We start from the raw sequence: 14,095 nt of genomic DNA on the forward strand, positions 1-14,095 counted from the left end.
GGCTCAGTGGATGAAGGATGACAAAAACTGAAAAGTGACAATATCTTTTTCACAGGAATAGGCTGTTACTAAAAAAATTAACTTGATTTCTGCTTGAATCGTGGCGAAATTAGGAGCTATTTCATTGGTTTGTGCATTTTTATCTCCATACATTGCTTTATCATTTAATTCAGATATAATCATGAGAGAAGCTAGCAACAAAAAGTAAAATACCAGTTGCGTCATTGCGCTTATTCGGAGCGTCTGTCTGTATCTATTTTTAGCTGGGGTCAGGCCTGGCTCCCTCCGGTTTCATTAGGCGGCGAGCTGAGGACTGTGGCACACTGCGGCGTTATTCAGCACAAATTACGGCAACGATCCCCCCTTCGCTCGCTCATAAGGACCGGGCTCGGCGGCCGGGTCGTCTGCTCTCTCATCGGTTGGTCGTTAGAGACAAGAGTCCGGCCGAGATTCGCGTCTTTGTTTAATATTAGTCCGATGCTTGGTTATCAAGGATCTCGGCGTCAGGCCAAAAATCAGCCCTGTGGCTGGACCGTCTTTGTTCCTTCCTGAAAAGCATCATTCTTCGCGAGGTCTCTGAAAGGCTTGAAGTCGCGGAACTGGAAGGAGGGAGAGTGATAAAAGGAGAAGAGAGGAGAGAGAAGGGAGGGAATGGCAACATCGAGAGAGCTCTGTCCGGCAAAGGAGACTGCTGCCCAGCGGAGGCGTGGCCCAATATTCATTGGGCGGCCCGGTTAACCCTCGCCGGACCTATTGGTTTTCTACATACGCGCCGGCCGAGGGGGGGGGGGGGCGGGTACGACCCCCCCTCGCCGTTTCGCCCCTGGTGGAGCTAGCGCGTCGCGGAAAAAACGAGCGTGTGCGCCGTTACGAGACGCAGAGATTGGTACCCGATTTTAAGGTCCTAGGTCAACCGGTGACCTCTGAGGTCAGGTCAAGTGCCCCAAGGTACGGTTCAGTTTTTGGTGAATAACTTCGCAAAAAACGGCCGCAGAGCGCCGATTCTGGCAGCATCGTGTTCGTCTCGCTCAGGCGCGTCGAATATTATACTTTTTGTCCGGGTCAGGTCAACTTGGGGTGTTGACCTCAGGTCAAGGTCAGGTCAGCACCCCCAGGTCACGAAGTTGGTCGAAAGAGGTCATGTCGCATATCATTCGATTCGGCAGGTCTTCCTGAGTCCATTGGTGGCTTTTCCGACTCGCTAGCTCAATTTGATCAAGAGTTATTGACGAAAAACTAATATGACCTTAATGACGTCATAAATGACGTCACGCAAGGTCAACATTGCAAAAGTGACGCATCTAACCTTGCAAGGAGTGCATAAAATCACGATTCTGTGTGCTTGAGATAGTTGGAGATCGTTCCCGGCGCCAGAATAGCAGTTTGAATTTTTCCCCATTGACTTATAATGGTGAGGTCACGAAAATGACCTGACCTCATATGACCTTTAGGAAAAATCCGAGATATACAAGTTGTGGGACTCATAATGGATACTAGATCCTGCAAGTTTCATTTCCCTGTGACATCTCCTCTGGCAGTGAGGGCGTTGCGAAGTTGCGACATCTGAAGACCGTGCAGAGGTTCACTTATGACGTCATAGGTCAGTGACCTGACCTGACCCAAAAATGCGGTTGGTGTCAAAAGATGCGGCTTGGATCAAAGGTCAGGTATGCCAAGTTTCAGCTCTCTATCGCCAGCGTGTTCGGAGCTATCGCGAAAAAAACCTATGGGGGGGGCGGCACCCGCCCCCCCCCCTCGGCCGGCGAGGGTTAAACTGTCTGACGTCAGCGTTTCTGTAGCCGACATATATTCTGTGTGACACGGTCACAGTGACCGTATTCACTGAAAGTGACTGCACCCTGCCCGTGATTGCCCGCAGGACTTTGAGAGTGACACTCAGCTGAAGAACCTGACGATCGAGTTCCTGGAGGACGTCATGAGCTCGCGGTCTATCCTGCCGACGGAGCACAAGGCGGCCAGCCAGCTCTACCACATGATCACGCGCGAGGAGCCCGTCAGGAACCGAGTCACCCTGGATCGGCTCCTGGCGCCGCCGCTGGTAAGTAAAGTGACATTGAATTCGTATTATATAATATACTGGATAGACGTACTAGAATTCATTACATTACGAGCCACACTTTTATTATGTCACATTCTTTAGAGATTCATTGTTCCAATTAAAGCATCAAAGATGTAGATAAAAGATGTGATGATATAATATGTTACGGCATAGCGGAATAGAGGAGGAGGCTCATAAGCAGTCTCTTCACTCCACCAAAGTGCCGATATTCTGCCTGCGTTGGCCTGGAGAACTTTCGTAGATCATTAGCGATGTTTGGAGAGCTCCGAGGGATAGCTAGTCGACAATGATGGATGGATGTCGGAGGCAGATGGGAATGTTAAGGGCAAGGAAACATCAGCTTGATGTTTTCTCGGCCACGTTCCACCTGAGTCGAGTCCATGCGCGAGCCATGGCGCCGGCCTGTGACAGGATACTGTGCCGCAGTGCATGTCTGTCGTGCGGCGCAGTCTACCCAGCCCGTGCGCTAGACAGGAAAGCGGCCAAGCTAAACCTCCCTGTGCGGTAGGGTTGTTCAAAAAAATCGAATTTTGGAAAAGTATACGGGCTCATGGCTCGTGTGGTGAGGTATTCTTTTCTGAGTCCAACGATGCCCTTTTTTCCGAAAAATATTAACTGCTTCATGCTCCCCAAACGGCTTGAAGAGGACCATGTCACGCCCGGCGGCCGGCCGGTGTCAGTAAGGGCGAGAATTCCCCGCCGCGCGCCGGAGGAGGCGCCTTATCGGCACCGCGCGCCACGACATCTACCGGGCGGCCGGCCGGCCAGTGGTGGGAGGGAATAAAATGCGTGGTCTTCTTTCACATGATAGGGGTGCGCTAGCCCATATTGTCGGAGCGGAAAGTTTCAGTGCAGCATCGGTACCTCTGCCGCGTTGTTCTGTGTCGATTGTTCAGAAAATAAGCCAAACAGAACTAAGAAAAGACTCAACGCTTCTGGGTAATTCACTCGAAACATTCCGTTTACAGAATACAGCTGCCTCCTTAGCGTAACATATCGCTTTGTTTATTCATCAAGCTGCAAGGATTGACGTTTGTTTTACTTAGATTAGCAGTTCGAAAGAAAAGATAACATGTCTGGGAATGACAGTTTGGCCACCCTTACAGTGTGACGAATTGAGTAGAGACAATAGCGGGAGTACACATATAAATCAATTGTGTCGCTCAATCCAGCAGCGGCACCGGCAGCCGGCCGTGCCCACCGCGCCGGTGTCGTTCAAGACCCGAACCCAGAGCCGGCATAGAGCGCGTCACACATCCCCCAGGGCAGAGCCGCCCTGACCTGACACACATCCCCGGCGTGTCATGACGGACAGACTTATGCTTGACATCGCCTGTTTGGCGAATGACGATGGCAATGTTTACTTTTCCTATTTCTAATTAATTACGCATTTAACAAATATCTACGCTGTACGCAACAATTGTATCGTGCTAATCGCAACACAACAACCTGGTTTTGTAGTTAGGTAAAACAGACGATTGGAGATGTCTCGTATCGATGTGGCCATTAGAAGCCGCGGAAACAGGGCAGAGCCGTGCTCTCTTTGCCAGGTCTGAATACGAGTCTTCGTCGAAGTAGAACTGGACGCTGATCACTTCTTGCCTCAACATGAGACTTAGAAATAGGTAAGTTAGGTATACTGTATAGTGTATACATTGTATTTATACAGGCGAGGTAATGGTCTGTCCGTCATGACACGCCGGGGATATGTGTCAGGTCAGGGCAGAGCCGTGCTCTCTGCCGGCTCTGGATCGGATCTTGAGCGGCATCGGTGGACATGGCCGGGCTGCTGATGCTGCTGCTGCCCGAAGGGTTGGATTGATGGGCGCTTGACATTATGTGTACTCCAGCTATTGTCTCTACTCACACCCAACTTCGTCACGATGTCAGTGCGGCCACCGCGTCATTCCCGGGCATGTCATCCTGTTTTTAACTGCTAAGTGCTAATGTAGGTTAAACCTAACGTCGATGCCGGGGGCTAGCTCCTGCTGTTCTTAGTAAACTTCAAATTTTCGCATACCGTTGGCAACAGCATATGTGGGCTGCAAGCCACCGTCTAAAAGCAATGTAAGTTGTCGACAGCAGTGCAAAGAGCTGTGTTATTGCTCAGAGTTCGCGTCTTGACTCATGAACAAAGCGATATGGTATGTTGAGTGGCAGCTGGGTCCTGTTTCACGGGCGCTTTTGTATTGAACAACCATGATCGATCCACATTCTCAAAGTGCGTGGCGATTACTGCTCGCTAGCAGCCTACGTGTCAAATTGGGTGTCCATGGAGATATCAGCAAACTCGGACGATGTAGTCAGTCAGCCTGCCGGCAGCGTGGTAGCAGCAATCTTGGTAGCAGCGGCCGTGAAACGCCGCGCTGTATTCTCGAAACGAGATGTTTATAGTGAACTAGCCAGAAGCATTGAGTCTTTTCTTAGTTCTGCTTGGCTTTTTTCTGAACCATCGGGCATCGACACAGAACACTGCGGCAGAGGTACCGATGCTGCACTGAAACTTTCCACTCCGACAATATGGGCTAGCGCACCCCTATCATGCGAAAGAAGACCACCCATTCATTCCCTTACACCGGTCGGCCGGCCGCCCGGTAGATGTCGTGGCGCGCGGTGCCGATAAGGCGCCTCCGCCGGCGCGCGGCACCGAATTCTCGCCCTTATTGACACCGGCCGGTCGCCGGGCGTAACATCCTCCTCTTCAAGCCGTTTGGGGAGCATGAAGCAGTTAATATTTTTCGGAAAAAAGGACATCGTTGGACTCAGAAAAGAATACCTCACCACACGAGTCATGAGCCCGTATACTTTTCCAAAATCCGGTTTTTTTGAACAACCCTACTGTGCGGTACCGTAAGGTGGGGCTATTTGAGACAGTGGGGCTATTTGAGACAGTATTTAAAATTGCTATAAAATAAAAACCACTTACCCTCGCCCGCATATGCCATTTTCCCATCCTAGAACGCACATGGGGGGGGGGGGTTGCCACCCCCCCCCCCGCGCCATTTCGTTCCTGTTGGAGATAGAGCTTAGCAGTAAAGACCAAAAAGATTCTTTGGGAAGAGACGAATCCAATGATACCCAGTTTTACCTTCTCAGGTCAGTCATTGACCTTCCAGGTCAGGTCAAACTAAAAAATGTTGCTGTTTTGGGTCACCGTTGGATATCAAGTGCGCTGCTTATCAAATACCGATGACGATGCTGTTTTCTGGTGCCAAGCCAGCTAGAACCTCTTTGTCACACTACCCGACCAGAATTTTGCTGCTGAGGTCATTTCAGGTCAAGTTAGGTCAAGATCAATTATATGTGTTTGTATGTCTGTGTGTGTCTATGTGTATACTGATGTGTGCACCGATTGTTTTTGGGTTCATATTACATGAAATCATGATCTGAGAAGCTTTTACCAAAAATGCAGTCAAAAAGCTTCAAAAAAAGTAAATTCAGCTTGCCTAAAACGCAATTATCTTAGGTGACCTAGGTTGACCTTGACCCTGACCTTGACCCCTGTACATCGTCGAACAACATGTTCCATGATAGGTAGGAGGTAAGACTGGCAAAAAAGGCCGAAATCAGGGTGCCAAAAGCTCATAAGGACCATGGCAAACGCAAGATGTTGAGAATTAGCCATTTGGGTCATGACATGACCTGAAAAACAAGGTCATATCTCCGAAACCAAAAATCACAGAAACTTGAAATTTTCAGTGGACATCAAGAAAGAATAGAGGAGCAGCTATACGAAAAATCAGTTTTCTAGCTCTAAAAATGTTGAGTGCAGAGCAGAAAGACTACCTGGGGGGGTGGCAACCACCATGTGCGGGCGAGGGTTAAGATTCATGCTTAATTTTTTTGCTCAGGCGATTTACTGCTCGATTCCACACCTTCCTGTGCAAAAATATCACACATAAATCAAACGATCTTCATTTTATAGCGATTTTAAATACTGTCTCAAATAGCCCCACTTTACGGTACGCATTATGTGATTCCGTTTTATGCTTACGAAACTGAAAACAGCACCGTTTGTGTGACACTAATCGCTCTGCCCCGCTCCGTCGTTCCAGACTCCTAGCGAGGAGAGCATTGACACTCTGTCTGCGCTGGACATAGCCGAGCAGATGACCTACCTCGACCACCAGATCTTCATGGCCATCAGGAGCGAGTGAGTATTACCTACATCTTTAGCAGTTAGGTGCCAGTGAGTGGCGATGGCATGCAGCAGTCACCCGCAGGTGCTGAAGGTCAGTGAACTTCACAGGTGTCACTTCCGCTTGCCGAGCAATGCTCGATGTATGTAAGCATCAGATGCGCTAGCTGTATATCTATTTGAAGAGGTGCTGAGTTGTGAAAAAAAGATATATAGTCGAACTTCAAATTTATTGTTGACATAAAGAGCCTCAATTACGAAAATATCACCCTCAAATTCTCGCTTCCTTATCAGCATGTAGCTATGAATTGGCTTTCCTATTAACTGATAAAGTCGTGCTACGCCTCTCGCAATTCTAAACCAATATGTCGGGCACATCATTGGTGGTATGCAGTGAGGATGCTCGCAGTCACGCCATTTGTAAGGCGGCACGGAAAGCTGAGCTGGACTTGGTTAGCTGCAGAAACAGGCCCCGTGGGAAACGCGAATCTCTAAGCGCGATTGCTCATCCCGTTTTTAGGCATACTAAAAAATAAATTATTCTAAATTTATTGGATGAATCTTAGCTGCTCCGTAATTTTACATTTTCCTCAAATAAATGCCTCGTCCATTTTTTATATCTGTAATGTCCATGAAGTCCATGGTATCCCCGCGGATTGAGCGCGCTCAGCGTCAGCAAGGCCCTATCACCGCGGCCATTTATCGTCAGATTTCAGAGCCTCGCCATAAAATCCGCTACGCATTTTCGTCAGAGCTAAATCTTGATAGTAGAAGTCATTTCCACATAGCTCCAGGCTGCACTGATTTCTGTTCTATCTAGTATTGCAACGGAAAACGCTTATCGTGTCGCTACATTTCCGGCAAGAATATTCGACAATAGAAGAACATCATAAAATACCAAAGTTAGGCATGAATAATGTGCCACGTCTTTTCAATTAGCGATGCCTTAGTATTGGCTGGTCGATATACGTACAGGCTGTCATACATCCGTAGCAGGCTGCAAACCAATAGCCGCCTCCGCCAGCTGCAGGCAGCTGTTGCAGCAGTTGCCGCCAGCTGCAGCTGCTGCAGCAGCCGGGTCCTGGTGCCGCGGGCCGCTCTTTGATCGTTTCCCTATCGACGGACAGCACAATGCGGCGCCACCGACATGAAATGACGCGGAAAATACAATCAGGCCGCGGCGCGGAGCGTGAGACGCACGGCAGACGGTGAGAAGGAGCGAGCGCGCCTCGTCTTCTCACTGGTCCCGTCCCCCTCGGGAGGGGAGGGGGGCAGGGTCGTTAGGGGCGGCCAATTAGGGTCGCCACCGGAGGCCGGACACGCAGTCGCCAGTGTCCGGCGGCTCGAATCAGCCGCTGATTGGCGACAGCGAGTCCCCGGACCGGACCAGGACAGTGCATTCCCAGTGGTCCCGGGCGGAGGACAACCTGCTAGCAGGGACGGTCACAGCGCTCCCCCGTACCGGACCGGGACAAACTGTGGACAGGGACGGTCACAGCGCTCCCCTTGACCGGACCGGGACAAACTGTGGACAGGGACGGTCACAGCGCTCCCCCTGACCGGACCGGGACAAACTGTGGACAGGGACGGTCACAGCGCATGCTCCCTGACCGGACCGGGACAAACTGTGGACAGGGACGGTCACAGCGCTCCCCCTGACCGGACCGGGACAAACTGTGGACAGGTACGGTCACAGCGCTCCCCCTGACCGAACCGGGACAAACTGTGGACAGGGACGGTCACAGCGCTCCCCTTGACCGGACCGGGACAAACTGTGGACAGGGACGGTCACAGCGCATGCTCCCTGACCGGCGTGGCGTGCCGTTTTTCTGTATGATTCGGTAAATTAGTCACGGATTTGCATGCTTAAAATTTTAACTTATGATTGCGATATATGTGAGATTTATGCGACTTCTTACAAATTTCATAAGTTGTTTCACTTGCACGTACGACTGTTCCACACAGTGACTGAGTCGGGTCCTCCGCAGTGAACACAGTACCTACGCAGTACACAGTACCCACCGATATGTGCGGCTGACATTCGTAGGCTGAGCTGTCGTACGATATATCTCTCACGGCGCCGACCACCGACCGGCGCTCCCTGCAGGCGGCGCTGAACACACGATGAATCCTTCTCCATTCATCCACATTCACCTATGTTGCGCGCGGCCTGCATCTGTGGATTCTTCCTCTCACTAATTCCTACATTCAACCCTGCCCTCTCTCTCTCCCTCTCTCTCTCTCTCTCTCTCTCTCTCTCTCTCTGTCTCTCTCTCTCTCTCTCTCTCTCTCTCTCTCTCTCTCTCTCTCTCTCTCTCTCTCTCTCTCTCTCTCTCTCTCTCTCTCTCTCTCTCTCTCTCTCTCTCTCTCTCTCTCTCCCTCTCCCTCTCCGTCTTCCTCCACCCCTCCCTTTGACTCGGTCTCGGCGCGGAGCTCTGAAATCAATGCGTCAGCACGTCTCGTTGGCCACCTTTGCCGTTGAGACCACAACGGCCTCGGGCGAAGAACGGTTTCTGTAAACACTGATAGGACATGGGTGACATATGAAACGGTGGTTGGAAGCTTAGCTACATCTGGACTACCGAACTTAGTCTCCCCGGTACGCCATATCGTGCGGATTCATTACAACTGGATGACGAGCATAGTCAGCATAGTCTCGTCGAATACCTTCTCCGTCACCCTGTTGGTGGTCATGATTCATCAATCACAGACTCCTCTTTTTATAGAGAAGTCTATGCATGAACTTATCCAATTTCCTCGCAATAACTTGGCACTAACTTGACTCTTTTTTCATTCATTCATGTAGACTTCATTCATTCATTCATGTCTTCATTCACACAATGAATCCATTTCGGAAGCTGAGCTGTCGTTAGGACTCGCTGTATGCAAACATTCTGTATTCGTTCACGCTCGCGCATTTCAGTTCAGCTCCCGGGCTTAGCCTGGTAATCTATGTAGCTTCATAAACCGCGCGGCTCAGGGTATCTCCCGGCCAGGCAGTTTAAAATATAGTCTAACGGCCCGACAAATTGCCACGGAGTGCGGCGGTCCCGAGCTCCGGCGGCGGCGCGGGCGTTAGCTATACGACCCCGCCACGCCTGTCAGCCCCGGAGGCCGAACGCCGCCTGAAGGATGTCCTGATTAGCAGCGGCCGACAAGCGGGCCGCCGCGCGTGACGCACGCCGCTGCCGCCCCCGCCTCCGCCGCTGCCGCCGCCCCCGCCGCCCGCTGCCGCCCCCGCCGCCCACCGCCCACCGCCCACCGCCCAACTTCCACCGCCTCCGCTGCGCTGTTCAGTGTTCAAGGCTGGTAACAGCCGCTGCTTATGAGGAGAAGAGAAGGTGGATATAGGTACTTAGATCAGGTTCATATGTCTACGAGTTATCCTGTGTCCAGTATCGGCGTGATCAGTGGACACATTGTTCACATGCTGCTCGTGAATATTGAAGATATCAAAATATCTCATGTAAATATTCTGAGCGTTTGCGTTTTCGTTTGAGGCGGATCATCAGGGTTTTCTTCCAGCGATCACCTCTACCGGCGGATTTAATGCTAATGGATGTCGGTGGCTAGCTCAGTAAACAGTGTTTGGGAGCGGTTGAGTGATGGCGCTGCCACAGTTCCTTGCTGTTGGTCAGGACTCAGGAGACGCCCTGATGAGGCACTAGCACGCACTGGTGCAGCGGTCGAGAACGGTGGCACCGGGAGGGGACCTGACCGGGTGCACTTACTGACGGACCGACCTACCCCAGGTCAGCTGTGAGCACATGCCCGCTGGTCACCGAGAGAGTGAGAACGGGACGAACAAAAACGATGTAACTTTACAGTACACCCTGCTTGAGACTACGGCTAGGTCTTGAAGGGGAAGGAGAAAGACAAGAGAAGTAGTAGCCGGAGGTTTGTTTCATGTGTAAACGAAAAGATCAGCTTTTACCCAAACAGCTCTAGCACGCTAGATTACAGCTTACTACCAGCTTCTTCAAACATTCACCCACGCGAAGTAAATACGAGAGTCTATGACCAACGATTTGCTGTTATGTATTTGAGCTGATAACGTCGTGCTACATTTAGGTATGCCACTAAATCAGGGACAAAGGTGTCACGGTGTTTATCTGGCACGCCCTCTGGGGGTAACTCCTGTTTGAGGTCTCCTTGTATGTATACCGGTGACCAATTGACTAATATTCTATATTTAAATAAATAAATAAATAAATAAATAAATAATATTTAACCACTTCAAAAGGGTTTTATGTGTAAATTCATCAACCCTTTTTAGTCTAATGGTTACCCGAATTTCAGCCGTGTCCTACCCCGGTGTTTTCAGGGAATTTCTCTGCCAGAACTGGATGAAGCCGGAGAAGACGCAGAAAGCGCCCCACATCGTGATGATCACAAGGCGATTCAACGAGGTTAGAACGCCCGCTGAACGTGGATCAGAGCCCGCTCTTTTCAGCGCCTAATCTGCTCTCTATGCATTCTGAAAGCTTGCCAAAAGACTCAGATAGATGAGACGCTCAAAGAACGGCATTAGTGGGTTCGAACAGCTGGTCATTGTATTCAATTGAATGAAAGGCTAAAACCTTGTTTTGAACTTGCCGCTTTCAGCTACAGTTTTCACGTAATTCTTTTGTTGCTCCCAGTTTCACCAAAGGCTAAAGGCACTTACTGCGGCTTGGCGAAGTATCGCACAGTTCTCTTTAAAATATTTAACGTAAATGTATCACGATGATTTGCCCTCTTTCGTACCAATGTCCATCAAATATGTTGTATGACGGACACGTAACGAAGCAATGACCTCTCAACGAGCCCTCCACCTATCTAATCCACCTCACCTCACCTCTACCTCACCCACTTCCCCGTCACGACCGGCAGATGTCCATGCTCGTGGTATCATCGATCCTCAAGAACAAGAACTCGTCAGACCGAGTGCAAGTGATCGAGAAGTGGGCCGCCGTGGGCGACATCTGCAGGTGTCTGCAGAACTTCAACGGCGTGCTGCAGATCTGCGCCGCCTTCACCAACACACCCGTGTTCCGGCTCAAACGCACCTGGGAGAAAGTCAGTAAAACGGTGAGTACAAGTGCGCGATAATGCTGCCGCTGAGGGTTTCTGGGTCAGGAATGGAGGTGTTTCGTCATAGTTTTCTCTGCGAAGTGTTGATTAATACCTGTGATAGGTGTCCTTTAGGCTTTCTGAATATTTATTTCGGGCTTCAACAACAACTCTATCGAAATTCAAATGTAGCGTTTATATGGAATCATTACGCAAAACGACCACATACACAATTGTGTATTAGCTACAACGAATAATACCATATATTATCAAGTTCATTCCTTGCTGTGGACTTCAAAATATTTTAATGTTTTGTCAACAATCACGAACCTGTAACCTGAACCTGATTTGAAGTATATTTTCTTATGAAGCCAAACGATGCTGACCATCCATCTTCCGCTCGGGCCCCTGACAGTCCTGCATGCTCGGGCCCACAGGCAAAGCAGACGGTCAGTCGGCTGCAGAAGCTGGTCTCGTTCGAGGGCAACTTTCGGAACCTGCGGGACACCCTTCACCGCTGCGACCCGCCCTGTATCCCCTACCTGGGCATGTACCTGACCGAGCTGAGCTTCATCGAGGAGGGCACACCCAACTTCACCGACGACGGGCTGCTCAACTTCGCCAAAATGCGCATGGTGAGTGCACAGTGCACACTGAATTTCGCAGTCTCCGCTCTGCTGTGTAATTGCATGGGGACGGGGACAACTTACGTCCCAAAGGGCAATGGCGGCTGTATTTTATTTTGCCTTGTGAGCAGTGGTTTCAGTTTATGTGCCTAAGTAAAGCATCTTCTTTATTTTTACGAGGGTTCAGCTTCTCTCTCCCACTCACTCTCTCTCTCTCTCTCTCTCTCTCTCTCTCTCTCTCTCTCTCTCTCTCTCTCTCTCTCTCTCTCTCTCTCTCTCTCTCTCTCTCTCTCTCTCTCTGTCCCTCTCCCTCTCTCTCTGTCCTTCTCCCTCTCTTCATTCGACTTTTGTTTGATATACACCATGGTTTTAACGCTCCGCTGCAGAAGACTCGACAAAGCTCCATTTGTGAATCGGCTTTAGAAAATCTCATCCATTTATCAGACAATCTTCACCATGACATTGTGGACATTGGAGAATCCTGTAATAAAGAGCCTGGCTATTTGTCGTTTATTGGCTGTCACGCATAAATAAAGACACCTAATAATGATATTACATATCTCGTGAGCGATGTTGTCTGTTGAGGCCATTTTTGGATTGCATTGACTCAGGTCTGGTCTATTGCAGTTTCTATCCTTTCACATATTTGCTTGCTATCTAGTTTTTTTTTTAAACGTCACAGTTCTTCATGGCCAGCAGCATAAGCACCTTCGGTATGAGCTTCATAATAGACATGCTGCAATGCACAAAATAAATGTATATGCTTGACAAATTTTCACTGACGACGCCTGAAACCTTGCAAAACGCCGCTCTTTTCTGTCCAATCAGTAATCACGTCATTCTCTTTCACAACCATCCGTTGGGGGGCTTTCCTGCAGAGCATCTCGAACAAAATGTGTAAGCTAACTACTGCATCGGTCAACCATAGACTTTTTACGGTGACAGATGTCTTTTTACGTCGTCGTCATCGCCCGTTGGTGTAGCTACCGATACCGAGCGCGGATTCACTGAACAGATAGACTGTGCCGCAGCGCATCCGTGTAATGCGGAACAGCATCGCGTCAGGCGGCAACGCTACGCTACGGTAGGTATGGAATCGATGGAGGATGAGTGGGCGCTGCGCGAGCCGCGAGAAATATGGACTGTGCTGACAGATGCTAGTTGTTGGACTGCTGTCCCCGTCTTGAGATGTAAGTTTCTTAGCAGTTCAGTCACTTGCCTCTCCGGTCGTCGTCAAGCTCTTTGAAGGGCCCGGTTGCTGCCGCCATTGCGCCGTATGCGTCATGCCCTTCGAAGCCCGGGCCACTCCGCTACCGAGGCATTAGTCTCGGAAAGTGGAAACTTGGTGCCATGTATCTCTGAATGTTTTTTTTTGTGGTTTCTTTAGTAATGGGATCCATATCTGACCTATTCTACCGCTAGGATTTGCTGGTCAGCGCCTTGTGCGCGGCTAGGCTTCCTTGATCTATCCGATTTTCTGGTATGGCTCTTTGTCGATAATCGCGGTGACGTTCCAGGCTATTCGGTGATATTATTCGGACCATACACGCTCTGCCACACTGAATTTCAGTGTGATGTGTCTGTGTGTTGGTGTTGGGGGGGGGGGGAGGGGAGGGGCAGTGACCAGCCGCGGTATTCGAGCTGGCGTCGTCCGCCCGTGGCGGCGCCTCGCAGCCTGCTTACTAGTCGACCCTTTAAGACATCCTGCCAAGAGCGGGCCGCATTGATCATTGTGGTGTGCTGACTGGGCGGCCGGCCGCTGACGAGGGGCCGACGCCGCGCCGACTGGCCGGTCGGTCGGCCAGAGCGGCCGCGCAGCGCGGCGAGAGAGCGGCTACCGCTGCAGGACGGCCGGACGGCGCTGGGACACATTACCTACTTACCTTACCTACTGAGACACATTACAGCCACAGGCATTAGGCCACAAGCCACACCTCATGAAATGTCAGTAGGAACAGTTCAGCCAATGCCCAATACTATACTACAATACGAAAATAAAAAAGTTTCCTTTTGAAATTGCACAAATGTCGCAGCAAATATTGCAGTTAAACCCTCAGCTAATGATCTTACGCATTTTACTCACCACAACAAAAAGTATAAATTAACCCTCGCATGTGTAGGGGGGGGGGTCGGATGGACCCCCCCCCCCCATGGTTTTTCGCGAATAACTCGCGTAAAAAGCGGCCGATCGCGACGAAA

The 14,095-nt window shown here is 50.3% G+C and overlaps 1 protein-coding gene across 1 annotated transcript in view; it reads left to right on the plus strand.

The window, feature by feature from the left end:
- LOC122374928 (ras-specific guanine nucleotide-releasing factor 2-like) overlaps positions 1-14,095 on the plus strand; it is a gene marked incomplete at its 5' end in the record, with an annotated part of 38,371 nt that overhangs the window by 18,492 nt on the left and 5,784 nt on the right. Inside the window, 5 exons of the mRNA XM_043353994.1 lie at positions 1,880-2,059; positions 6,136-6,233; positions 10,543-10,627; positions 11,091-11,288; positions 11,708-11,905. Coding sequence (XP_043209929.1) covers positions 1,880-2,059; positions 6,136-6,233; positions 10,543-10,627; positions 11,091-11,288; positions 11,708-11,905 — 759 coding nt within the window. The remainder of the gene's footprint in view (positions 1-1,879; positions 2,060-6,135; positions 6,234-10,542; positions 10,628-11,090; positions 11,289-11,707; positions 11,906-14,095) is intronic.

The sequence above is a fragment of the Amphibalanus amphitrite genome, unplaced genomic scaffold (genome assembly GCF_019059575.1).
Source record: "Amphibalanus amphitrite isolate SeventyFive unplaced genomic scaffold, NRLGWU_Aamphi_draft 001741F_arrow, whole genome shotgun sequence".
NCBI classification, from domain to species: domain Eukaryota; kingdom Metazoa; phylum Arthropoda; class Thecostraca; order Balanomorpha; family Balanidae; genus Amphibalanus; species Amphibalanus amphitrite.